This window comes from Neolamprologus multifasciatus, chromosome 17 (genome assembly GCF_963576455.1).
Source record: "Neolamprologus multifasciatus chromosome 17, fNeoMul1.2, whole genome shotgun sequence".
In the NCBI taxonomy this organism is placed as follows: Eukaryota; Metazoa; Chordata; class Actinopteri; order Cichliformes; family Cichlidae; genus Neolamprologus; species Neolamprologus multifasciatus.
This window is the reverse complement of record NC_140455.1, coordinates 1,302,074-1,329,531: the sequence shown is the minus strand read 5'-3', so window position 1 is coordinate 1,329,531 and position 27,458 is coordinate 1,302,074. Positions and strand designations below refer to the sequence as shown.

The window sequence follows — 27,458 nt, the reverse complement described above, 5'->3', positions numbered from 1 at the left end:
CCGCGGCACACCTGCACCAGGGTAACCCTCCGCCTGCCCCACTCCTGCTTTACAGGTGAAAATAGAGCAACAGGACCGCTAGTCTTTGACTTTATTTATTTTCTGCTGTGTTTTACTTGCATCTATTTGAAAGACTGAGTGTAAACACACAAAATATTTTTTTTTATTTGCTGGAATGTGCAGAAAATAGGTTTAAATGTTAAACAAATTTCTTCCAGTCAGAGAATGTTGCAGATAATTTAATTTTTACTTGATGCATAAAGTTAAAAGATTAAAACTAATAAAACAAGTTTTAAAAAGAGACTTTTCCATTTGATTACATTTTGTATGATGATTATGCAGAAAAAGTAAAATTGGGCGGAAAGATCTATTTATCACCTATTCAGGTTGTAAATCGTGTTTTTAAAAAGTAACTAAGTAACTAAGTAATTAATTACTTTTGAAAATAAGTAATCAGTAAAGTAACGGGATTACTTTTTGGGGGAAGTAATCAGTAATTAGTTACTGATTACTTTTTTTAAGTAACTTGACCAACACTGGTCTTAAGTGATAAGTGATTTGCATCCACCAACCAGGTTTGAAGTGGTATAAAGAGGCAAGGAACAGATACACATACAGAGATTCCTTTATTTACTGAATCTTTTTAACTTGCCCTGTATATTTGTAACGTACATTAAAAATCTGCATATTATGTCCAAATTTAGGGCTTAAGAGCTGCAGACAAAAAGCTATAGAATAAATGTAGCTTACATCTTAAGCATGTTGCACTGTTGAAGATGGTTTGACCTTTTGTTTTTATGCTTTTGCATCAAAATGAACAGTTAGATTATAATATTTACTGCTTATGTTGTCACTGTTCCTTGTTTTACAAACTATCAACACCTTCTGTTATTATTCCCACCAGAGTATGAGAAGAATGGATTATTCCTTCCTCTTCAGGAAGTTGATGCAAGCTCAGAGGTTATTGGGGAGGTGACAATGCTCAACACACTCAAACACTACAAGGTGAGGAAATATTATGTATCTCTATCTATCTATCTATATACATATGAGAGAGAGAGAGATTGAAAATGTTATTTTATTTAAATAAATCACTTTTACACAGGAAGTCGCTTTGCGAAACACACCTAGTGTTTGTGTTAAAAGATAGGGTACAATATGCTAGTAGGAGGGTGTGGCTGCTTTTTGCTAATTTTGGTTCTCTACATTACCAGTATGAATTTTAAACGAAGATGTAGTTGAAGTGCAGATTTTAAACTTCAATTCAGTGGGCTGAACAAAAAGATTGCATAAAAATGTGAAGAACTAAAGCATTTTTAACACAGTCCCTTCATTTCAGGGGCTCAAAAGTAACTTGAGAAATTCGATAACTGAAAAAAAAATGTTTGTTTCCAAACTTGGTTGAAAACCCTTTGCTGGTAACTCATGAACAACACCAGATTCTGGGTTTCCCCCCTCTTTAATGTCAGGCCTTTTTTTTTGTTTATGTGCCTTTTGTCTGAAGTTTAGCCTTCAGTTAGGTTAAGATTAACTGACTTGGACAATCAAAAATGTTCAATGTCTTTGCTTTAATACACTTTTGGCAGAGGTGGGCAGTAAAGCTGCGGCACACCTACACCAGGGCAAACCTCCGCCTGCCCCACTCCTGCTATACAGGTGAAAATAGAGCAACAGGACCGCTGAGTGTTTGATTTTATTTATTTTCTGTTGTATTTTACTTGCATCTATTTGCAGAAAATAGGTTTAAATGTTAAACAAATTTCTTCCAGTCAGAGAATGTTGCATATAATTTAATTTTTGGTTGATGCATAAAGTTAAAAGATTAAAACTAATAAAACTAATTTTAAAAAGAGACCTTTTCCATTTGATTACATTTTATATGATAGATTATGCAGAAAAAGTAGAATTGGGCTGAAAGATCTATCGCTTTATTACCTATTCAGGATGTAAATCATGTTTTTAAAAAGTAACTAAGTAACTAATTACTTTTGAAAATAAGTTATCAGTCTTGGTATCCGGGAGGGGCTCAGAGTAGAGCCACTGCTCCTCCGCATCGAAAGGAGCCAGCTGAGGTGGTTCGGGCATCTGACAAGGATGCCTCCTGGGCGCCTCCTGAGTGAGGCGTTCCGGGCATGTCCCACCGGGATGAGGCCCCGGGGCAGATCCAGGACATGCTGGAGAGATTATATGTCTCGGCTGGCCTGGGAACGCCTTGGTGTTCCCCCGGATAAGCTAGAGGAGGTGACTGGGGAGAGTGAGGTCTGGGCTTCTCTGCTTAGGCTGCTGCCCCCACGACCCGGCCCCGGATAAAGCGGAAGAGGATGGATGTAATGGAGTAATCAGTAAAGTAATGAGAACTTTTGGGGGGAAGTAATCAGTAATTAGTTACTAATTACTTTTTTCATGTAACTTAACCAACCCTGACTTTTGGGTTGCTTTGGCTGTACGTTTTGGGTCATTGTCCATCTGTATTATGAAACACCCTCAATATGACTGCATTTAGCTGGATTTGAGCAGACAGTATGTCACTGAACACCTCAGAATTCATTCAGCTGCTTCTGTCCTGCGTCAGATCATCAATAAACACTAGTGTCCCAGTCCCACTGGCAGCCATCCACACTCAAACCACCCACTGCCTCCGCCATGTTTTACAGATGATGTGGTATGCTTGAATCATGAGCTGTTCCACGCCTTCTCCATACATTTTCTTGCTATGATTCTGGTTGAGGTTGATCTTGGTTTCATCTGTCTAAAGAATGTTTTTCCAGACCTGTGCTGGCTTTTTTAGATGTTTGTTAGTTTTTTGTTGTTTTTTTAGCAAAGTCCAATTTATTCTTTCTCTTCTTGAGGCTTATGAGTGCCTTGCGCCTTGCAGTGAACCATCTGTATTTACTTTCATTTTAAAGCTGGCTTGTGTCACCTGCATCTAGAGCTCCTTTGACCACATGTTGTCTGTTCACAACAAAATCTTCCAAATGCAAGCACCACTCCTCAAATCAACTCCAGGCCTTTTATCTGCTTAATTTATAATGACACGATGAAGGAATTGCCCACATCTGCCCACAAAATAGGCTTTGAATCATTTGTCCAATTACTTTTGATCCTTTTAAAAAGAGGGTGGCACGTGTTAATTAGCTGAAACTCCTAAACTCTTCATCCAATTTGAAAGTGGATACCCTCAAATCAAAGCTGAGAGTCTACACACGATGTTGATGTCCATTGTATCACTATAATTGGAATAATTATTATAATATAATAATAATAATATAATGTCATATTATATAATTATAACTATCATTGCAATATATTTCATATTTCATATATGGACATCATTTTTAACATCATCCAGGAAGTGGCTATAGGGCTGCACACACTGGTACTGAAACCTCATCACAGGTGCAGTTTTTTTGGGGGTTTCTTTTTTTAAGATGACAGATTTCAGTGCCACTGCTTCTGTGCTGAAACCTGGCACTCTCTTGTTTTGAGGCTTTATCCCAAATTTACTAACTTTCCATTCACATTTGCTGTTAAGTTGGACTTTTATTTTGACAACACCAGAAAAGACGAGCTTAATTTGAGCCAAGAGAGGCAGAGAAACAAAGAAAATGGGAAATTCTATCTCACTTTCTCATTACAGCTAATAAGATCAGTAGAGGGGTTTTTTTAACATAAAGGGAAGAAGTCTAGCAGAGGAAGAGTGGTTTTTGATGGCTTCATAATGTTTTTAATGGATCATGGAGTCTGTTTGTGTGACGTCTCTATCAATTATCAGTACCATCACTGTGTGGAAAGAGAGATTGATGCAGAAGCTGGATTTGGAGTCTGGTGCTGGACAATTTACAAAGCAATAATACAACTTAAATAACTCTCTCACACATATAATGAAGAAAGAAAGAAAGAAAGACACAATTTTCAAGTGTGGGGTAACAAGCAACCAGTACAGACCCAGATATCTGGTGGGTGGTTGTGGTTTTGCACGCAGGTAATGAAGAAAATAAAAACTGAAAACACATTAAACACATAGATTCTATGACCTCTGGAGGGCAGTTTTAGAAATTCCATTTTGTTTATATAATGCAAAACAATCTCGTAAAGATCATTTATATTGTGGGGTAAAGACCCCAAAATATACAAAGTGCAAGGCTTCTTATTCCATAGCAGTTTTTCCATTTAAATTTTAGAAAAAATACTGTATAAAAATGAACCAGTTTGTCTTCCTGTAGGCTAATGATGGTGGGACAATCAAAGTGTTCTCTAAGAAAACTCATCCTCCTCTGAGCCCACAAGGAAGTGTGAAAGGTCAGAAATACTGAATGCATCAAACTAAGAATTCCACATATGTCTTCATATTTCAAACAAGAGCATTTAATTAAATCCATAAAATTTGTGTATATATATATATATATATATATATATATATATATATATATATATATATATATATATATATATATATATTTAGTCATATATATGACTAAATAAAATGACTAAATAATTGCTGTTGATCGCTCTCTGATATTTATATTTTTTCATCCAGATGACGAGAACTTCTCGGGAAAATACTTCCATTTGGTAAGAGACAACTTGTGTTATTTTTTGCAATACTGATTTATAAAAAATAATAATTTGGATCACTAATGCTTGGATTCAGATTATAGAACACATGTTGTCTAATCTGTCGGCTGGTGTCTTCATCCAGATCGATCCTGATGTAGATGAAGATCAAACAAAGAACCCAGAGAGGAAGAAGTTAAAGCTAAAGGAAGTACACCTCACCAAGCTGCTCTCTACCAAGGCAAGAGGAACTAGTTACAGCGCTACAGTATGCTTAAACAAACAGCCACTAATACAGAACTGATACCAGAATCTCTCTCACAAGGTTGTTCATAACCATGTGAGACATGGTTATATGGTTAACCTGGCTACTTTTAGTAACCTTCCCTTTTAACTGTCAGGAAAAATGGTTCTGATGAGAGAAGGTACACAAATGAAACACAAACTAAACATGAGACTAGCAAAACTTGCTTGTGCCAAAACCAAACGTCCAAAGTCTCTAACTACCATGAGATGTGCAGATTTGAAGAACTCGTTTAAAAAACCTGAAGTCTGAAAAGGGAAAAAACAAACAACCTTTCTTCAAAGGAGGGTTGTTTTCTCTACTACTTAGTTCTTCAGGGAGATCTAACAGTCTTGTTTGTGGACTTTTCATTTGGATGTTCAAAAGCCCAAATACAGAATTTACTTGGAGCAACTCTAAATGGTACTCTGTAGTTTGCACAGCCCCCACATGCATGACTGACAACATGCTCCTGATTAGATGATCAGTGGTGTCCCGTGGGATCTCCTGAGGTCTGAGGTGCAACTATTGGGTTTAGGTCAGGTGAGCATGGGGAGGTAGTCAATGGTATCAATTCCTTCTTCCTCTAGGACAGGGGTGTCCAACTCCAGGGCTCAAAGGCCTAAATCCCTGCAGGTTTTAGATGTGTCCTTGATCCAACACAGCTGATTTAAATGGCTAAATTACCTTCTGAACATGTGTTGAAGTTCTCCAGAGGCCTCGTAATGAACTAATCATTTGATTCAGGTGTGTTGACCCAGGGTGAGATCTAAAACCTGCAAGACCCCTTTGAGGCCTGGGGTTGGAAACCCCTGCTCTAGGACATACTCTCCCCACATGAGGCCAGGCATTGTCTTGTACCAGGAGGAACCCAGGACCCACTTCACCAGCACTGGTTGATAGTGATTCCAAGGATTTCTTCTCTACCTAATGACAGTCAGGGTGCTGCTGGATAACCTGTAGAGGTCTCCATGTCCCTTATGGAAATACCACCCCAGGCCATCAATGACCCACAACCAAACTGGTCATACTGAACAATGTTACAGGCAGCATAACGTTCTTCACGGTTTCTCCAGATTCTCACATGTCTGTCAAATGTGCTCAGAGTGAACCTGCTCTCATCTGTGAAAAGCACAGGGTGCCGGTGGTGGTACTCTTTAGCAAATGGCACTCGGGCACTAGGGTGAGGAGTAGGGAGCACAGGGCCGACTAGAGGATGTTAGGCCCTAAAGTCTGTTTGATTAGAACCTTCGATGGCCCCGTCCAGCTCTCCTAGAGTAACTGTCCGTCTCCAGGAATCTCCTCTACTCTCTTGAAACTGTGCTGGGAGACACTGCAAACGAGATTAATACTGATAAAGGTTATTTACTCTCTCTGAATATTCCCAGATAAGACCTGAATGATATGATTTTAAAATGTGTTCAGCAGGTTGATGACTGGCTGCAGCCAAATACCTGTCACCTCATAGTAAATATGGAGTCTTTCTAACAGAGAGCAGAATCGCCTCTTCTTGTCATTATACCCTCGGACACACATCTCCTGACTCTAGGAGAAAAAGGGGACTTTGTCTCATTGGTTTTCTATCTTAAAATGTAGTAAAACTAACTTAGATGAATTAACAGAAACCAGCTCATTGCGTGCTGCTTGTGAAGAAGCTGAGAATGACACTAGATTCTCTCTCTTAGGTGGCAGTGCATTCATTTGTGGAGAAACTCTTCAGGTCCATCTGGGGCCTGACACTCAGCAGATCTCCCTTCGCTGTCAAGTACTTCTTTGACTTCTTGGACACTCAGGCGGAAAACATGAAGATCACTGACCCAGATGTCCTGCACATCTGGAAGACCAACAGGTACACAAAATATAAACATCAAAGAGCACTGGCCATAAGCAAATATCTTAAGATGTTTCATGTTCTCATGCCCTTATCACCAGTTTGCCGCTGCGCTTCTGGATCAACATTCTGAAAAACCCTCAGTTTGTTTTTGACATGGAGAAGACGCCACATATGGACGGCTGCCTGTCCGTCATTGCTCAGGCCTTCATGGACTCCTTTTCTCTGAGTGAGATGCAGCTGGGGAAGGTAAGTACAGCGCCCAGCTTATCCCTAATTACTATTGCTAAACAAAAGGGTGGGTTTCATTTCGTTATGGAGAAAGCAGTCACACATCTGCAGTTTATTATTTGAGTTTTGCATCTTGCCACATATAATGCTTGATTTTTGCTCCATTTCAGTACGCGCCTACCAACAAGCTCCTCTATGCCAAAGACATTCCCAAGTTTAAACAGGAAGTGAAGATGTACTACAAACTGATAAGAGACCAGTCACCAGTCATGCCCGCAGAATTCAAGGATTTCTTGCACGAAGAGTCAAAGGTGAATCCATTTAGCGCTGATGCAGGAAAATCAAGGGTTTTGGAAATCCCAGCAGTGAACTAAAAACTGTTTTCTTTTCAGAAACACGAAAATGAATTCAATGAAGCAGCAGCGCTCAAAGAACTCTACAAATTCATAGAGCGATACTTCACAGAGGTCAGTTCTTTTCTTTTCCATCTCTAAAACAGCTTCAACTGCCAGTTTTAGGAGGTGAACAGATTAAGAGTAACACATTTCAGTTTGGCCTTGGTTGAGAAGTCTATGCCCTTCAAAAAGAAAACAACAGACATGAACCACACTTAATTTCGAGGAAACACAACCCAGATGAGTGCTCGGTGGATACAAATCACTAGACCGGAGTCAACAAATGAGTGGTACATACAGACAGATGAGAAAACCCAAACTCTTCTCACATTTATAAAGAATAGAAGGAGAGGAGATTATGATATTCATTGGTCAATGAAGGGAACACTCGGTTATCACTATATAACCCAGTTAGTTAAACTCCAGCGATATAAACAACTGTATATCTATTTTACCAGCTTTCGTGTAAATGAAAGTGAGGTGTACTTGTGATGCAACCCAACGACCACTAAAAAGGAAGAGTTTTCTAGGTGGTGGCCTCAGACCGTTTCTCTCTTCTTATCCCTCCTGACTGATTTTTCTCTAGTTCTGCTTTTTGCTTGTGTCACTATTGGTAGCTTCACAGTGTACCTGCAGCCCATTCAGGTTTGCCATTTGCCCCATCAGTCAGAGGGGAACCAGTGGCCGTTCTGGTGTTCTCTGGCAAATGTCAAACTGCACAGAGCTAGATAGGAGCACAGTTCTCACTAAGGCTAGGGTCACACTACAGAAAACAGTGGTTGCAACAAAAATTGGTCACGGCTTAAATTTAAAAAAAAAAAAAAAGGTGTGTGTGTGTGTGTGGGGGGGGGGGGGGGGGGGGGAATAAATGGCAATATGTTATCAAAATACTCCGATCACTGCAAAATGTTAGAAATAACAGAACCGGTCCTCCATAACTCACATCTTATTTGCTTTCCCTTGGACTAAGATGTTGACATTAGTGACTTCACTTGTGAAACCTGGTGACACGAGGCTGCGCCTGCAGAGGAAATGTGTTCAGACCTGACTTGATCGGGTTATTTCCTGTTCTCAGTTGCAGAGCAGCACTTTTTAAAAACAGATTTTGTTTACTGTTAAAGCTTCAGGCTATTTTAAGAGACCTCAAAGCCTTCTTGAAAAAACATTCCAGAGACACGGGACTAACAAGCTAAATTGTTCCTAATTTTGTGCCCTGAAATATTTTACAGTTAAAGGCTTATTAAGACAAGTTTTTTGTACACCAGCTTTTTATACTGAGGTTTAAATGACACTTTAAACACTGCATTTTCTAAGGTGTCTTTGTCCCCTTTCTTCTGGCTTTTTTACAGATCAAGCAGAAACTGGACGAGAACGGAGTCCCTGCTGAGCTGAAGGAGCAGCTACAACATGTAAAGCAATCATTTGATGGACTGAAAAGCTGCTCCTGGAGTTGAACCATCTGTCTTTTCTCTAATAGGAATAAGCTGTGAATATCAAGCAAGGGAGTGAACCTCACAGAGGATGTTTCGTTTACCGAAAGCTTTTTGTATCTGATGGACCTTTCTTCACCAGCGGAGTAATTGTTGTTAAAACTCATGAACCCAAATGCACAATGATTCCAAAGACATGTCAGACACAAGGTTAATGTACAAATATTTTAATACAGTTCAAGTCTGTATCATCATTGTGCAACGTAGTGTCATCTGTATGACTCCTCTGTATTTTTTCCCCCAACACAATGGCTTTATAACAAATGTAAACAAGTTTCTTATTACAAAATCCAGCCCTGAGGATATCATGTGAAAAAGTGCCAAGGTATCACATTTTAGACATATAAAATGTGGAATTCTTCCAATAAATGTTTTATTTTTATAAAAACACAGTCCGCTTGATTTGAAAGCAGGATGTCATCTCAAACTGTGCTCGTACTTGAAGCCCCATGGGAAGTAGAAACAGTGTCAGAGTTCAGGCTGGGGTGTGGTGCTCCGATCTCTTTGTACCAGAGAGCCCAATTCCTCCAACTGCTGCTGCTGGGCACTTTCCAGATTCTCCAACCTCTGACGCAACAGAGAGAATTCAGAACCACGATCCTCCTGAGAGGAGAGAAGGATGCGGGGAGGCAAAGAAAGAGATGCAAGGAGAAGTTATAACATTATAGAGACTGCTAAATGAACTCTGCAACATAGAGTCAACTGAACACAGCTGAAGCGCCAACAGTTCCGATCCTGTGTGTTTGCAGAGTGCAAGCAACAGTGTGTTTCAGGAGAACAAGCACTAGACTCTTCATTAGGTGCTCTGTCTGCAGTTTTAAAGTGAATCCTAAAATCCACCATGAGCCAGAAAAGCATAAAGTCAAGTTAATATGAGCGTTCTCATCACAATGTGTTAGTAGCCTGCCAGTGCACTCTCTATGGCCTGTCAGTGTAAATTGACATAGTGCTTTACTACTCTGACCACTCATAGCACTTTTCATCCAATCACATATATGTTCATCAACCCTTATATACCTATAGTGGACACGGACAACCTCCCGAGCCACAGCTGCCTCAGAAAGAGCGGATAAACAGGCCATTATAATAATCGGTAGTACTGGGCAACAGTGTGAAGCCACAGCAACAGTTCCACAGGCTCTTTCAAACTTTCAAAGAAATGTTGGCTAAGCCGTTTAATACTGAGCTTTGAATCATTCAAGCAAAAAAAGGAATCTAACCAAAGAGATGAAGTGTACAAAACGCTTACTGGGTTGTTACCAAACTGTCCCTCAGACCCGAGGAAGACGAAGGGGGCCTGTGAAGAGGTCAGGAACGCAGGGCCTGCACTGAAGGGGCCCTGACCGCCAAGCAGGAGGCGCCGAAACTCATTGTGACGCCTCTGCAGCTCCTTCAGCCGTTTGTTCACTTGAGCTTGCTCCTGTGAGAACAATGAACGCCTGGACACGAGAGAAAAGAGCATGTTGACATCGAGCCCCCGTAAAGTCCGTGTGGCTTCATCATTCAAGGCCAAAAAAATTTTAAAATCCATATTGTGAGCCATTTCCTAATGAAACAGAGTGCGGTGTCTCAAAAGTCGATTTAAACACATCATCTTGCACTAATAAGAAATCTGAAATGATTCCGTGTTCTTCTCCAAATTGGCAAACACTGAGCCATCCGACTTCAAACTCGGCAGATGCATTGCTGGCGAACTGAGCAAATGCGGTTTCGGCTAAAAGCAAGTGACTCCTCTGGTGTTATACACTGGCTTTTTGTGTTTGGAGGAGCAGTGTTCAATAAAACTACAATCTAATAGGGCCACTGTTACAGAAATCATCTTGTCAAAAACAAAAACAAAGCAACCCGAGTTACACTCTCCAGGCTGCACAGTTTTTAAAAAAGGCGATCACATTTACTTTTTAACTGCAGCAGCTTCCAGTTCCAGCTCCTCAATCTTGGCCTCCAGCAACTGGATTTTATCCTGCAGTCTCTTCTCTTTGTTCTCTGTCAGCGTTTTTCTCTAAACACACAAAGACACACGGACACAGATAGATTAGCTGCTTTCTCTGTTAAAACTCCTAACAAACCAACATTAAAAGGTCCTCAAGTCTTCTTGTGAACATGTGTGTTAAAAATGTTTATTTATGACTGAAAAACAGCACAAAGAAATGTCTAAAAAAAACAAACAAAAAAACAGTTAAAAGCATATGGACCTATGCACATGCAACCCCTGGAAATCACTATGGACTCACGTCTCAGGGAGGAAAATTATGTCATTAATGACAGATTTTTGTGTTTTTCCTTTTAAAGGACACAGATACAAAAAAAATGGAATAATGATTTTTTTTCTTTCCTAACTTCAGGCATAATTTTTCTATTGGATTAAGTTGGTCTGCCTGCATCAACAGAAGCTTTAAAACTATCTTTGTTCATGCATCAATACAACTTGTGCAGCAAACCTACTTCCTATCTGTTAAATGAGAAAAACCTCCTGTACATTTAATGACGCCCACATGTTCACTTATAGCACATGAGTGGGGAAATGTGGTTTACAAGTTTCATCTGAATAACACCGGGGGGAAAAAAAATTTCATCAGCCTCCTTGGCTAACACAGATTCACTGCTTTCGTCCAGTCATCCATGAATTACATCACGTAATTCTGCTTTTTTTTTTTTTTTTTTAAATCAGTTCTGTCACAAACATCAATTCCTTTTTTTTCACATTTGTTTTTCACTTCTTTTGTTGCACATTTTCTGTTTCCAAAAGGCACACTTCTTTCACTTTTCTGTTCTGATGCTTTGACATCTACCAGTTAACTAAAGGTTTTCCTTCCTTATAGTTTTGCTGACACATGCTCGAAATTTCAGACACAGCAGACTGAACGGCCAACCGATTCCCTTCTTGCAGGAACTATATGAGCATTTTTCATGTTACGACAGACAGTTTTCTAGCTCGGCCCATGCTTCCTTTAACACAGCCAGGTGCAGAAGCCTGTTAAAAACGGCAAACTCTGTTAACTGTAGACTGTGTTGCTTATTCAGTTTTAGTACTGAAAATTAAAGGACAATTACATCATTTTGTGCTTCACTTGATCGGGGGGAAAAATGGAGCATAAATGAATTTTTTTATTACTTTTTGAATAATGCTTCATAAAGCCAGAATTTTCAGCTGATAAACAAAAAAATTGTGTCATATCTGTGATGTGTTGTGAGTCTCAAGATTAGGAAAAAGCTTGAATGATTATAATCCACATGTGGTGATTTTACTGTTTTTGCCAGGGTTTACCATAAAAGGCAGGGAATGAAGAAGCGGTACCTTCTTTTGAGCCACCGCTGCCCTCTGCAGTTTGTCTTTGACCTGAGAATATTTCTGCTGCAGCTCAGCCTCTCGCTCCTGCAGCTTGTGCTTCTCCTCCAACCACTCGATACGACGCTCCTCCACCAACCTGCGGAAGGAACAGACAGAAGGAGGATGTGAAAGGAGCAAAAAGCCACTAAATTCATGTTAAAATGTTTTGAGTGGTCACTCAGACTTGAAAAGTGCCATATGAGAGTGAGTACATGTTAAACTAGGTTGTCAAACATAAGGTCTGGGAGCCACACTAAGCCCGCCAAAGACTCCCATTAGTCGTCTTAGTTCTTTCTTACAATTTGAGAGCAGATAGTCGCGCTGTAAGACTTTTCTTTATCGTGTAGAAAAACTGAAATGTATTGTTGCATACATTATAACAAACTACCTCAAGGATCAAATGTGTAGTAAAGAATTCTTTACACTGACAGAACGGGGTGTTTCACTGGTCGGTCCTCTTCAAAGTGGGCTATATGTGGCCTACCATGTAAAATGAGCTTGACATCCCTGTGTTAGACTGGGCAACTGTGCGGATGTACCTCTCTGCCTCGTGCTGGCTCCTCTCTGCCTGTGCCCGGGCTGTCCTCAGCTCCTCCCTCACTCTGTCCAGTGTTTCTCTCAGTCGTCGGTTCGTCTCCATCATGTCACTTTCAGAGTGAGACAGCGCCTCCATCTGCACACCAAGTTCCTGGTTTTGCTGTTGTGTCAAACAACAGTAATTATTACTGCAGGCGTAAAAACTACCATTGTTTGTTTTTTTTTGTTTTTGTTTGTTTAGTGTCCAAATAAGACTTTATGGTTGGTTGGTTGTGTCTTACTTGATGCAGATCAGCAATTTCTGCTTTCTGCCTCTCCAGCTCCTCAAGCTGTGAGCTCTGCTGCTGTAACTTAGTCCTATGAGATAAAATAAAAAGGTATCAGACAAAAACAACATTTTAAAAAAAGCAAGAAAAAAGTCCCCAGGTTCTACGCCTGACACATATTTTAGTAGCTGACCACAAAATAGGAACAGAAAGTGAAAGATGATAAAAAGAAAATCAAGATCAATCATAGAAAGTTCAACATGTCACAACCCCAGTTCTACTTTTATCCAAGTTTCAGATATCATACAGCTACTCCTCATGCCCCAGTTTTGCCCTCTTACTAATGTAACTGTGGTTGTTTTGCAGCACAAACCTGACCTCAGGTTTTGCAGCTCTCTGCGTGCTGTCTCTTCACCCTGCTGGGTGCTGCGGAGTCGCTCCTCCCACTCCTCCTTCTGGGCTTGATCTGAGGCATCATGCAGCGCCCTCTGCTGTTCTAGTGCTGCAAGACGGTTCTCCATCTCTAACCTAGCAACATCAAATTGAAGAAAAGGGGTGAGATAGACTCTGTGCACCTTAGCATATACTACTTTCGTTGGGGAAACTCCTGTATAGCGCCTTGTTTCCAGTGTGATATTCGCTCCTTGTTTATGGTCTGGTTTTCCAAAACAAGTCAACCAAATGGATGAATCAAGCGGCGATTTACATTTCACAACATGTCTTGGGCATTTACTGAATATATCTGTAGATGATGTACATCGACTTGTCGATATTTTCCCCCCGCGCCTCAGAGGAAAAGAGAGAAAAGATTAAAAGGTTATATTTCTCAGTATTTGTTTACTTGCAATTTTGAAGGTAAGTCACAACATAACTTTTGTGAATACTAATATATATAGAGACCCTTACCAGCAATCATTCATTTATTTTTTTCTGTGGCTTTTTTTCACGGTTTGTTGACATCCTGTGTAGGTCTGTACTTGACTAGCTGATATATACATAACGGGGGAAACCTTTGACTATTTTTCACTTGTAGTTTGAATGCTGAGCATTTGCTTGTTTAAATCATAGGAACTGTCACTACACAGAGATGTGCTTCTGTATGTGAACAATGTGTCTTCTGATTTTGTAATGCAGTTCTGCTTGTGTTGAGTGATGTAAACAACCAATCAATCTACGCTCTTCAAACATCAAAATTGATCATTTGATTTTTTTTATGACACAGCAGTGGTGAGTGTTCCCACCTTCTGCTCTTTGTAACTTAACGTAATCTTTCCGTTTTCGTGTTTTGGACATGATTTTTCCCATGATCTTCCCAGTAGCAATTGACTGCAAAATAAAGCTACCGGAAATGTACAACCCTACATCCGGTCTTAAAACAGGAAGTTAGCATTTTCTCGTGCACAGAGATCAACAAACAAGGAAGCTTCAATAACTGATGGTGTAACATTGTTAACAGGTGGATTCAAACTGCAAGAATACATCCAAATCACACATCGGACATATGAAGGCGACTCTCACTTTTCCTCATGCAGGGCTGCCATCTTACGGAACTCTTCCTCTCGAGCAGACTGCACCCTTCTGACCATCTCCCTCTCCTTTTCCACCAGGACTTCCTTGTGTCGTTCTACCGCTGCATTTAGCACCTCCACGTCTGCCTGCAGACCTGAGACAGAGTTACTGGGTTTGAGGGTGATAAAGGCTTTCCAGTCTTAGAGAATGAGTAGATTTGTTTTCCATCAGAGCTCTTCTTTATCTCAGGAAAAAGAAACTATCCATATGGTTTTCAGACATTTACAATACAAAGTCAGGTCAAAGTGGGGTATGAAGACAGTTTTCTTGCATATTTCTGGCATGCTCTTTTACGTGAGAGAGCTGGATGAATGTGAAAAGAGAAGAGACCCATACCATCAATCTGTCCCTGCAGGGTGTCTCTCTCTCTCTCCACCTCCCCTTTAGAACGTGAACACTCCAGTTTGACGCTGGCTATTTCCAGCTTATGCGAATGCCTCAGGCTTTCAATCTGATGCACAAAAAACATGTCAGATAGCCCTTTATTTTCCCCCCAAAAAAACTTCTTAACACAAATGTAAATAGCGAGATATCACAACATTCTTCTGCTATAAATTGTGAGCATATAATGACACATTAATGGAGAGGATTTGGGTGTTCTCTCCCATAATTTGACTAAACAGTCAAAAAAGGCTCTTTGGGATTATGGTCATGAACTTTTCATGCCCAGATAACAAGTTTGAAGTAATATTTTGGAAAACAGTCTAGTCTCTTTCACTTTTCCATTGTCAGTGTTGGGAAGGTTACTTTTAAAATGTATTCCACTACCGATTACAGAATTCATGCCCCAAAATGTCACGTATTCCGTTACGTTACTCAATTAGAATAACGTATTCTGAATGAACATAAAATGAGTAACAGTAGGGTGGACATTAGCTAAAGCTGCACTTTTTGCAGCGATCTCCTATAGAAAACTATTCAGTGCGTATATAAAACAGGTCCGTGGCTCTGAAACGTAGTAAAGGGACCTCTGGCTAATACGTCGGGTTCATGTCGGGCTCGTAGCTGAAAACTAGCTTTACTTTGTTGTCTGGGTCAACCAGCGAGAGACAGAGAGAGGCGTTGAAAGGCTGCTCCAACGGAACTTATTGTTTTGGAGGAAAACACGAACACGGTGTACAGTCGAGTCTTAATAGCGTACTTACAACTGCAGCAGTCCCTGCAGCATGGACTACACTGCCCATGAGGCTACATTCTTTAGAGCTATGCCTGTAACACTCTGCCTATTGCCTTCAAATTAAATTAGTTTTTGAATAATTTTTTAAAATATTTCTTCAGGCCGTAAGTAGGGGTGACATGGGCCGCGAGATTGAGACACAGGCATTAGAGCCTCTTAATGCGTGTTTTGTTTGGGTTTCCACCAGCGTGGAATTACCAAAAATAGAGAGGGCATAGCCTAATATATAAAACAGGAAAAGACCACCAAGTAATCCATTTTTTTTAAATAAAGTAACTGTATTCTGAATACCACCCCTTTAAACAGTAATAAAGTAATTGTAACGGGATACAGTTACTCATATTTTGTATTTTAAATACGTAACGGCGGTACATGTATTCTGTTGCTCCCCAACACTGTCCATTGTCAGAGTTCAGGGTCAGCGATCAAAGAAGAGTGTACCTGAGAGGTGAGAGAGCTGACCTCTCTCTCAGCTTTGTGCAGTCTCCCGGTGAGCTGGCTGTTCTGCTCATGGCTCTGGTGAAGCTCGCTCTCCATGCGCTCCAGCTGCAGACGCAACGACTGGCGCTCCACCTGTCACACCAGCATCAACCAATCAGATCCATCAGTTATGATGAACACAAATACTCCCAAAAAAGGAAATCTGATCACTCTGCAGCTATGTTTATTATAATGACATGAAATGAGCCACCTCCAGTGACTTCAGTGCAGCCTGAGACTCTGTCAGCTGTCTGATCTGGATGCGCTGGACATTCTCAGCCTGCTGACCCGAATTTTCCTTCTGGGCTCTAAGCTCGGCCACCTCTGCCTCCAACCCCTTCAGCCGTAGGTGGAGCTGAGCTTTCTCTCTCAGAAGGGCCTCTACTCGTTTCCCATCACGCAGCGCATCTGAACCTTGATACTGAGCCACCAGCTCCTCTCTGTCCTTCTCCAGACGGGAGACCTGATAGTACAATAATACAAGTTTAAGAACTTATTTATTTAGACGTGGGTGAGTCATAACAAATTAAAATCACGCCACCGCTTACTGCACACAAACCACCCCACCTCCGCCTCATAGCGGATCTTCCTTTCCTCCAGCACACGAGCGTGTTCCTCTCTCTGATGGTCAAACTGGGACTTGAGAAATGTGTACTCATAGCGCAGCTTGTTGTACTCAGACCTGTACTTCTCCGTCTCCTAGAAGAAAGAACATGGAAATTAGCTGCTCTTTCCTTTACTAGGGCTTTAAAAGGACCTTTAAAACTCTTGTTGCTATGGACTTTATATGCACAGATTCAGTAGAAGTGTTAAATAGCCCAGCAATTTCATTTTTCACTATAACCCATTTATGGCCATTTAGTCACATGCATTATCATCAACAAACTAAGAAAAATGATGTAACAGTTTACATGAAATAGCATCTTGTTCCAGTACTTCCAATTATACTGATCCCCCCCCGAATGCAAAATCTCCCAAGTGAAGAAATACATTAGTATTCAGGGTTGTGCGTGGACATTGTGAAATAAAACAAAATGTGATAGTGTCATCATCAGGACTTAGGAAAAGAAAATCCCAATGAATTTACATCGGGCTGCTTAAAGCAACACTGGATGCTGTTGTTAAACTACAACATCCTGAATATGGACTACAAGCAGAGACATACTGCCTTGTGCAGTTTTAATGTCTTGCTTCATGCATGCTGTATATAAATCCAACCCCAGTGTATGATTATGACTTTATTGCAGAGTCATGGAAATGAAATGGCCGTTACTTTCAGTTTAGCTTGGATCATTTATTCATTTTTTACTAACGTGACGCTTTTGAGTGCCTTAACAGATATATTAATTATAATAATGGCAGCTCAGACCTTTGAATGACATTTTTCAAGCTATAAAATAAATATATTTTTATGCCTTTCTTGTTTTCTCTTCTGAACATCTGGGGATTTTGCAAAGTTGTTTCTCTTTCATTTACAAAAAACTAATCAGAGTGCCTGACCTCCTCCAGCTTGTTGAATCTGTCTCTGACTGGAGCCTCCATCTCCTGCTGCACCTGAGCTCTGAGCAACTCCAGCCGCTGAGGGGTCATCACCTTTTAAACACATAAGCACACACACGTTTTCATCCAGAAAGATTACAATGAGAAATAAATGTCACTTTATTCGGGTGTCTTTAATATTTAGGAATGTGCAAATCTTACAGCAGGGGTGTCCAAACTCCGGCCCGCGGGCCAACTGCGGCCCGCGATCCATTTTTAATTGGCCCGCAAGTAATTTTATAAATAGAATCGAATATGGCCCGCACTTCAACTTTTGCTTGAGTGTATTGCACTTCTTAGTTTTAACACCAGGGGGAGCTACTGTCGATCGAGGCAGTTGCTCCACCAAAAAGGACAATCACAGAAGAAATTTAGCCCAAGTTAGTTACTAAACATGGCAGAACCAAAGAAGCGAAAGGTAGAAAGTGAATGCAGAAAATTTCAGACATGGTGGGAGAGTGAATATTTCTTCAAAGAATTCAAGGGGAAGTGTGTCTGTTTGATCTGCACTGAAATTATGGCAGTTATGAAAGAATATAATGTACGACGTCATTATGAAACCAAACATCAGGCCTATGCATCCTACACTGGTGCTGATCGAGAGCAGAAATTAAAGCAAAGGGTATCTCTCCTGCGGGGTCAGCAACAGTAATTTTTTCGTGCTCAAAAGCAAAAGGTCCAGGAAAAGGCTACAATAGCCAGCTATGAGGTCGCCCAACTCATCGCAAGACATGGCAAGCCTTTTTCAGATGGAGACCTCATAAAACACGGCCTCGTTAAAGTCACCGAAATAATGCGCCCGTCAACAACGTCAGCATGTCCAGAAATCCAGTTGTTGAAGACTTGTCAGCCAACATTAAACTGCAACTGTCTGATAAAGCTGTGCTTTTGATCTTTACTCCATTGCATGCGATGAGAGCACTGATGCCACAGACACCGCACAGCTGCTATTTTTTTTGCGAGGAGTGGACGAGCACTTTAGGTGAGTAAAAAATATATTCCACAGTACCCGTGTGTTAATGTGCAGGTACACATGCTTCAAATATCAATAATGCGCATCAATTCTGTCACTACCCTGCTTTCTTATATGCGCTTTTCTTGTTAACACACAGAGTACACACCGCTGTGCACTGCCCACGTACACGCAAAGTCAACTGATCTCATCTGATGCAGATTTGCTCCTTGATCAAGTGACATTTGTCTGGATTTTTGGCACGAGTGGCGATCAGCACCGCGGCTGGATGTCCCGATTTACATACCCAGCGCAGCTGATACTCACCAGAATAATTTACTAAAATTATATGCACTCCTGTTATTAAGTCCAGTTCAGTCTGTTAATGTTGATAACGGTTTCAAACGAACGTTAATAGGTGTGTTGCTAAGCCTAATAACTTAAATAACAAACTTGAAATGTGCCCGTCCCATTTTCCCCTTTATTGTTTTTTTTCTCTGTGCTGTAAATCTTCTGTCTAAGAAGAAATCTGAGGCTGCTGTTCTGAGAATGAGCTACCAAAGCTTTTTCTGAATAAATCAATAAAGATCCATTTATGGAAAGCTGTGATGAAGGCAGTTTTGTCTTTAATTATATTCAACAATATAATATATTCGACCACATGTAAGTGATTTTTCTAACTTTAATACACTAAAGTTAAGGTTATATACCTAATTTCTAGTAAGTGGCCCAGCCCCTCCTATATTTTTATGTATGTGGCCCTCAGTGAAAAAAGTTTGGACACCCCTGTCTTACAGGGAACAAAAGCAAGAACGTTAATCTTCACTATTCAATTCAATTCAATTCAATTTTATTTATATAGCGCCAAATCACAACAAATGTCGCCTCAAGGCGCTTCATAGATACAGAGAAAAGCCCAACAATCATATGACCCCCTATGAGCAAGCACTTTGGCGACAGTGGGAAGGAAAAACTCCCTTTTAACAGGAAGAAACCTCCGGCAGAACCAGGCTCAGGGAGGGGCGGCCATCTGCTGCGACCGGTTGGGGTGAGAGAAGGAAGACAGGATAAAAGACATGCTGTGGAAGAGAGACAGAGGTTAATAACAGATACGATTCAATACAGAGAGGTCTGTTAATACATAGTGAGTGAGAAAGGTGACTGGAAAGGAAAAACTCAATGCATCATGGGAATCCCCCGGCAGCCTACATCTATTGCAGCATAACTAAGGGAGGATTCAGGGTCACCTGGTCCAGCCCTAACTATATGCTTTAGCAAAAAGGAAGGTTTTAAGCCTAATCTTAAAAGTAGAGATAGTGTCTGTCTCCTGAATCCAAACTGGAAGCTGGTTCCACAGAAGAGGGGCCTGAAAACTGAAGGCTCTCCCTCCCATTCTACTTTTAAATACTCTAGGAACAACAAGTAGGCCTGCAGAGCGAGAGCGAAGTGCTCTAATAGGGTGATATGGTACTACAAGGTCATTAAGATAAGATGGGGCCTGATTATTTAAGACCTTGTATGTGAGGAGCAGGATTTTGAATTCAATTCTGGATTTAACAGGAAGCCAATGAAGGGAAGCCAAAACAGGAGAAATATGCTCTCTCCTTCTAGTCCCTGTCAGTACTCTTGCTGCAGCATTTTGGATTAACTGAAGGCTTTTCAGTGAGTTTTTTGGACATCCTGATAATAATGAATTGCAGTAGTCTAGCCTGGAAGTAATAAATGCATGAACTAGTTTTTCAGCGTCACTCTGAGACAGGATATTTCTAATTTTAGAGATGTTGCGCAAATGGAAGAACGCAGTCTTACATATTTGTTTAATATGTGCGTTGAAGGACATATCCTGGTCAAAAATGACTCCAAGGTTCCTCACAGTGTTACTGGAGGCCAAGGTAATGCCATCCAGAGTAAGAATCTGGTTAGATACCATATTTCTAAGCTTTTCAGCGCCGAGTACAATGACCTCAGTTTTATCTGAGTTAAGAAGCAGAAAGTTAGTGGCCATCCAAGTCTTTATGTCTTTAAGACATTCCTGCAGTTTAACTAATTGGTGTGTGTTATCTGGCTTCATGGACAGATAGAGCTGGGTGTCATCTGCATAGCAGTGAAAATGTATGCTATGTCTTCTAATGATGCTGCCTAGGGGAAGCATGTATAATGTAAACAGAATTGGTCCTAGCACCGAACCCTGTGGAACTCCATAATTAACCTCAGTGTGTGAAGAGGACTCTCCATTTACATGCACAAATTGGAGTCTATTAGATAGATATGATACAAACCACTGCAGTGCAATACCTGTAATACCTACAGCATGTTCTAATCGCTCTAATAGAATATTATGGTCAACAGTATCGAATGCTGCACTAAGGTCAAGAAGGACAAGCACAGAGATGAGTCCACTGTCAGAGGCCATAAGAAGATCATTTGTAACCTTCAATAAAGCTGTTTCTGTGCTGTGATGAACTCTGAAACCTGACTGAAACTCTTCAAATAAACCATTCCTCTGCAGATGATCTGTTAGCTGTTTGACAACTACTCTTTCAAGGATTTTTGATATGAAAGGAAGGTTGGAGATTGGCCTATAATTAGCTAAGACTGCTGGGTCTAGAGATGGCTTTTTGAGTAAAGGTTTAACTGCAGCCACCTTGAAGGCCTGTGGTACATAGCCGATTATTAGAGATAGGTTGATCATATATAAGATCGAAGAATTAATCAATGGCAGGACTTCTTTGAGCAGTTTTGTAGGAATGGGGTCTAAAAGACACGTTGATGGTTTGGAGGAAGTAATTATTGAAGTTAACTCAGAAAGATCGATTGGAAAAAAAGAGTCTAACTTAACATCAATGGAACTAAGAGTAGCTGTAGATAATATTACATCTGTGGGATGATTATTGGTAATTTTTTCTCTAATGATAAAAATTTTATTTGTGAAGAAGTTCATGAAGTCATCACTAGTTAACGTTAAAGGGATGGTTGGCTCAACAGAGCTCTGACTTTTTGTCAGCCTGGCTACAGTGCTGAAGAGAAACCTGGGGTTGTTCTTATTTTCTTCAATCAGTGATGAGTAGTAAGCTGTTCTGGCTTTGCGGAGGGCTTTCTTATAAAGCAACAAACTATTTCTCCAGGCTAAATGATGATCCTCTAAATTTGTGACACGCCATTTCCTCTCCAGATTACGAGTCATCTGCTTTAGGGTACGTGTTTGAGAATTATACCACGGGGTCAGGTACTTCTGATTAGAGACCTTAGTTTTCACTGGAGCTACAGTATCCAGAGTCGTACGTAGTGAGGAGGTGAAATTATTAACAAGATAATCGACCTCTGTTGGGGTAGCGTTCAGATAGCTGCTCTGCTCTGTGTTGGTACAGGGCTTTGACGATGATAACAGTGGCTGGATTATATTCTTAAACTTAGTTACAGCGCTTTCAGAAAGACATCTACTTTGATAAAGTCCACTCTCCACTGCTGCGTAATCAATTATTGTAAATGTAAATGTTATCAAGAAATGATCAGACAGGAGAGGGTTTTCAGGAAACACTGTTAAATGTTCAGTTTCTATGCCATATGTTAAAACAAGATCTAGAGTGTGATTAAAGTGGTGGGTGGGTTCTTTTACATTTTGAGAGAAACCAATTGAGTCTAACAACAGATTAAATGCCATGTTGAGGCTGTCATTTTTAGCATCTACATGGATGTTAAAATCACCCACAATAATTATTTTATCTGAGCTCAGAACTAAATTAGATATAAAGTCTGAGAAATCAGACAGAAACTCTGTGTAAGGCCCAGGTGGACGATAGATGATAACAAGTAAGACTGGTTTCTGAGTTTCACAGCTGGGGTGGACAATGCTAAGCATCAGGCTTTCAAATGAATTAAAAGTCTGTCTTGGTCTTTCATTAATTAATAGACTGGTGTGAAAAATTGCTGCCACACCGCCCCCTCGACCTGTGCTTCGAGATTTCTGGTAGTTAGAATGACTCGGGGGTGTTGATTCATTTAAACTAACATAATCATCCTGCTGCAACCAGGTTTCTGTAAGGCAGAGTAAATCAATTTGTTGATCAATTATTAAGTCATGTACTAACAGAGACTTGGAGGAGAGAGACCTAATATTTAATAATCCACATTTCACTGTTTTACTCTTTGGTTCAGATGTGGATACTGTATTGTTCTTTCTTTGTGATTGTTTAAGTTGTTTGTTGCTGGTTTTTAGTTTGTTTTTTGTCTTTTTGGAAGCAGACACAGTCTCTATGGAGATGGGTTTTTGGGGGGGTAGCAGGAGGAGAGAAGCTGCAGAGAGGCGTGTAAGACTGCAACTCTGCTTCCTGGTCCCAACTCTGGATAGTCATGTTTTGAGGGGTTTAATAAATTTGTCGATATTTCTAGAAATGAGAGCTGCTCCATCCAAAGTGGGATGGATGCCATCTCTCCTAACAAGACCAGGTTTCCTCCAGAAGGTTTGCCAATTATCTATGAAGCCCACATCGTTTCTGGGACACCACTCAGACAGCCAGCAATTTAAGAAGAACATGCGGCTAAACATGTCACTCCTGGTCTGATTGGGGAGGGGACCAGAGAAAACTACAGAGTCCGACATTGTTTTGGCAAAGTTACACACCGATTCAATATTGATTTTAGTGACCTCCGATTGGCGTAACCGGGTGTCATTACTGCCGACGTGAATTATGATTTTATTGAATTTACGTTTACCCTTAGCCAGCAGTTTTAAATTTCCTTCAATGTCGCCTGCTCTGGCCCCTGGAAGACAGTTGACTATGGTTGCCGGTGTCTCTAGCTTCACATGTCTGAGAACAGAGTCACCAATTACCAGAGTTTGACCCCCGGCGGGTGTGTCACCGAGTGGGGAAAAACGGTTAGACACATGAACGGGTTGGTGGTGTACCTGGGGCTTCTGTTTAGGACTACGCTTCCTCTTCACCGTTACCCAGCCTTTCCCCAGCTGCTTGGGGTCTGCCGGGGAACAGCTAGCGGGGCCTACGCTATCTTCGGCTGCACCAGCTACAGGGGCCTGGCTAGCTAAGGGTGAGAGCAGGGTGCAAAGCCGAGTCTCCAATTCAGTAATCCTGGCCTCCAGAGCTGCAAATATGCTACATTTGTTACAGATATCATTACTGCTAAAGGAGGCCGAGGAGTAACTAAACATCTGACACAATGAGCAAGAAAGTGCAGAAGGGACAGGTGAAGTAGCCATGGTGCTAACGGGTCGGCTACGAGCTAAGCTAGCGAAACAGTACAGAGACAGTGAGTGAATACTATAAATTAGGTAGTGAGTACACAGAAAGTGTGCTTCGGATGAAGCACGTGAAGATTATACTGTGAAAAAATAATGTATTTAAAAGTTGTTAATTAAACTGCTAAGCAAATAAGCTACTCAGAAACACCACTGTGTTTGAGCAGGAACAGGAAGCGATACTATACCACAGAGCGAGCGAGCGAACACCAAGTGACCTATGCCATAGGTCTATCTAAGACTTCCCCTGATCTTGGGGGTGGTGTACCTGCAGACGAAGCTCTTCCAGCTCCCTGGCTTTGTCCAGCAGCTCTCCACGCAGCTCGGCCAACAGCAGTTGCAGTTTCTCCTGCTCAGACTGTTTGTCACTCAGCAGGCGCTTCAGCTCAGCCTGTGCCCGTGTGTACTCATCCTGCAGGCTGCACAACAGACAAAGAAGAGAATAACTAAAATTTGCCCCAGACACATTTATTACAATCTTCTGTCCTCTCTACTTTCCCCATTTTTAGCAGTGTTGGTAAGAAGATAGCATTTTGTTTCCAAGTGATCCCTACACAGACATATAGTGTCATTGAGTATCAAATAAAATTTGTTTTCACCTGGTATGTTCCGCCTTTAATGTCTGGTAATTTTTCCTGTGGTTCTCACTCTTCATCCTCTCGTCGATCAGCATCTTCTGCAGCTCCATCTCTGCTCCCCCCAATCCAGTTGACAACCCCAGCATGGCTGCGGGCTTCCCCATCCCTGGTTCCAAGTTTGGCAGATGAGGAGCCGACTGACCAAGGGTGGAGGAGGTCATCTCACCTCTACAGGAAAGATCCCAAAACAAGAAGAGACAAAAATTAAATAAATAAATACATTTTAAAAAAGGCTGGGTAAACCAAGCAAAGGAACAGAGGTTTTCAAAAAATCTCTTCCTTTGTAATGGTAATAAAACTGCCTGCAGTGTAGTAAAGCCAGAGATGACTTGGTGGCTTTGTTGTCAGTTAGTAACCATGGTGGCTTTAAGAAGAACCTCCCCAGCTACTTATTAAAATCACAGCCTCTTAGCATTGAAAGCTCTGCATCTGTCTCAAGTGATTAGCTGGCTGCTGAAGATACCAGGGGGCCGTGATTGCCACTGCTACATCACTTCAGCCTCAAGCACCCCGACTAATCCTAAAATAATTTCAGACTATTGCCAGTTGGTCAGAAATTAAAGAAATGAAAATAGCAGAACCATGAACTTCGCTCACTTCAGTAAAGAATAACACAAACTATATTCATGCTCACTCTGGTAGTTGGTGAAAGATCTTCGAAATTAGCTCTGTACAAAACAGCTACAGCTAATATTACAAATTCTATTGTTATTGTATTATATTTCAAAACATGTTCCCCTGACATTGTCCAGCGTTTATTTTAAATATCGCGCCGCAAAACATGCTAACTAGCCGCCTAGCCGCTCCAGTGGGTCCGTTATCGGACACTCACGACTTCCGCCGTTTTCTTTTTATCTTCTGTGAAAATACTGTGCTTCACTGCCCATGATTAACACTGGCATTCCAGCTACATTTCTAACGAAAACAGGCATCACTGAAATCAATCTAACGCGGTTCTTTAAGCTGTTGTCTACAAGCTATCTTTGGTTGGCCATGTACCAATGGACAATGCTAGCTCTAACTTATTAACATGGGTAATATTAAGTAGACGTCCTTGCACATTTGTAGTTCTAGCGACGGAATAGAAACCCATAAAAGTACCGTTACAGTATTTTCCCCAGATGTGAGAAGGTGGTTGCCGAACAGCACTTACCTCCCGAGTTTGAGACTTTTTTCTTACTTCCTTATTAGCTATTTGTTTTGCTAGCTAGCTAATCTGTAAACTACAAACTGTGGGGTCATGGGTAGTGTTTTCCAACGTATTTCTCGCGAGGTTGAGTCCAACTTGCGGAATTATCATTAATCATGTTTCCTACCGTCTATTTACCGACATAAGCAAACATATTACACATAAACATAGCATCGGAAATCTCTGCCTTTTAATGTATCCGTCATTTATATACATTCTGAGGCACCAATATATATCTGTATCTTAATTTTAGATTTAGAAACAAAGCTGGTGATAAAGGAGAAGCAAACTCGAGTTTCAAGACGTCACGTCCCCGCGTCACGTCCCCATCGTTCTCCACGCCTCTCTCTGCCTTTAAGTAAAGGACTGTTGCGCGGTTGTTGTGGGGTGGCAGTGGTATAGCACTTAGGTCGAAGGACTATCAACCGGTATTCCGGGGTTCGAGACCACCTTTCTCCACTACCTTCCCCTTTATGCCACCGTAACCAAGGATTGTGTAGTTGGGTCGTGTATGTTTGTTTTTTTCAAATTTAACACACGTTTGTTTTTGTTTTTTTATTAGTAATATTAACATACAAACAAAATGCACCATATATTACACATTCAGAGAATAACCATTCCTTACATATTAGCAACTTTCATACATAGGAAAAAGAAAATATAAAGATGGGGTCACATAATTTAACAGATTATTAACTCACTAAATCAAAATCTCCCACAAAGGAAACAAAAAAGCAGCCTTTTTCTTTTTAACTAAGGTCAAAGATTTAACCAACAGGTTTAAGTCGTTTTTCCAGTAAGCTAATGTTGGTTTGGTCTTAAAAAAACGACATTTATGTATAAATTGCTTGCACAAGATTAATAACACATTAACACCATAATTAGCTTTCTTTTCTTTCAAAAACACTCCAAACATTATCATATTTAAGGTAAATGGGGTAATAAATGGGGTAATCTGAATCCCACTGGAATAAAGCCAGGTATGAAAATCCAACCAAAATATTTGTATAAAATTGCACAAAAAGAATAGATGGTCCAAATCCTCCTCTTCTGTTTCACAAAATACACAATTACCAGTTTCTATTTTGAATCTATTACCAAGGAGTCTATTTGTCGGGTAAATTTTATTCAAAATTTTAAATTGGACTTCTTTCCCTTTAGGAGGGATAGGGAAGGTGATATAATCAGTTCTTATTTTTTCAATTTCTTCCCTTTGGAAATCTTTTAATATGTAATTACGTCTAAGTAAATTTGGAGAATAAAGACTCCTTAATGAAGATCTTAGAAACTTATTCAGTTGAGTCAATTTATTCTATATCAGTGTTGAGTGTGCAGGTGCTAAGTTTTAAATTACAATCGCCGATTGTAATGTCCATTACGTCCTTCTGAGCTTATGCACTTTGGTTCACAGGATAGTGCCTTTCCCTATTCTCACGTAAACAGCCCCAAACCCGTATTTAAAGCATTCTCCTATGTTTGGTTTGTCGCTTCTTCCAGCTGAGGTTATTATACAGCAGGATCCGTGATAGTCTCCGAAGCGAACCGTGCGCATTTACCCACGCAGGGGACATTCACTCACTGCCAGCTTCCCTGGGGCATTTTCCTCTGTCTTCTGGCCACTTTGACCACCTCCAGAATGGTCAACACCAATACTTCAAGTGTCAGCGTTTCCTAGAAAGAACATTGGTCTGAAGACTACTGCTTTTTCCTTAAGCCCCTTGGCTATTTTGTTTCTAATTTAG

At 40.7% G+C, this 27,458-nt stretch overlaps 2 protein-coding genes across 5 annotated transcripts in view; one reads left to right on the top strand and one right to left on the bottom strand.

The window, feature by feature from the left end:
• Positions 1-9,172, top strand: part of plxnc1 (plexin C1) — a 35,589-nt gene extending 26,417 nt beyond the window's left edge. Inside the window, exons 23-31 of the mRNA XM_085136752.1 lie at positions 905-1,005; positions 4,224-4,299; positions 4,538-4,572; positions 4,700-4,795; positions 6,523-6,686; positions 6,770-6,917; positions 7,070-7,210; positions 7,292-7,366; positions 8,644-9,172. Coding sequence (XP_084992878.1) covers positions 905-1,005; positions 4,224-4,299; positions 4,538-4,572; positions 4,700-4,795; positions 6,523-6,686; positions 6,770-6,917; positions 7,070-7,210; positions 7,292-7,366; positions 8,644-8,748 — 941 coding nt within the window. The 3' untranslated portion in view covers positions 8,749-9,172. The remainder of the gene's footprint in view (positions 1-904; positions 1,006-4,223; positions 4,300-4,537; positions 4,573-4,699; positions 4,796-6,522; positions 6,687-6,769; positions 6,918-7,069; positions 7,211-7,291; positions 7,367-8,643) is intronic.
• cep83 (centrosomal protein 83) lies at positions 9,136-26,224 on the bottom strand. Of its 4 annotated transcripts, none has more exons than XM_085136760.1 (16): positions 25,681-26,224; positions 24,489-24,695; positions 24,158-24,308; positions 17,645-17,737; positions 16,712-16,843; positions 16,356-16,607; positions 16,106-16,237; positions 14,824-14,938; positions 14,437-14,581; positions 13,297-13,446; positions 12,934-13,009; positions 12,655-12,812; positions 12,053-12,212; positions 10,683-10,786; positions 10,034-10,223; positions 9,136-9,387 (listed from the first exon to the last, which is right to left on the bottom strand). In XM_085136760.1, the coding sequence occupies exons 2-16, from the start codon at positions 24,686-24,688 to the stop codon at positions 9,253-9,255; spliced, it is 2,193 nt and encodes a 730-aa protein (XP_084992886.1). In that variant the 5' UTR covers positions 24,689-24,695; positions 25,681-26,224; the 3' UTR covers positions 9,136-9,252. The 4 variants fall into 4 exon arrangements, with proteins under 4 accessions (XP_084992886.1, XP_084992889.1, XP_084992887.1 ...); XM_085136763.1 differs by having other exon boundaries at positions 12,083-12,212; positions 25,681-26,222; XM_085136761.1 differs by lacking the exon at positions 25,681-26,224 and adding an exon at positions 25,162-25,673.
• Positions 26,225-27,458: the final 1,234 nt, after the last annotated feature.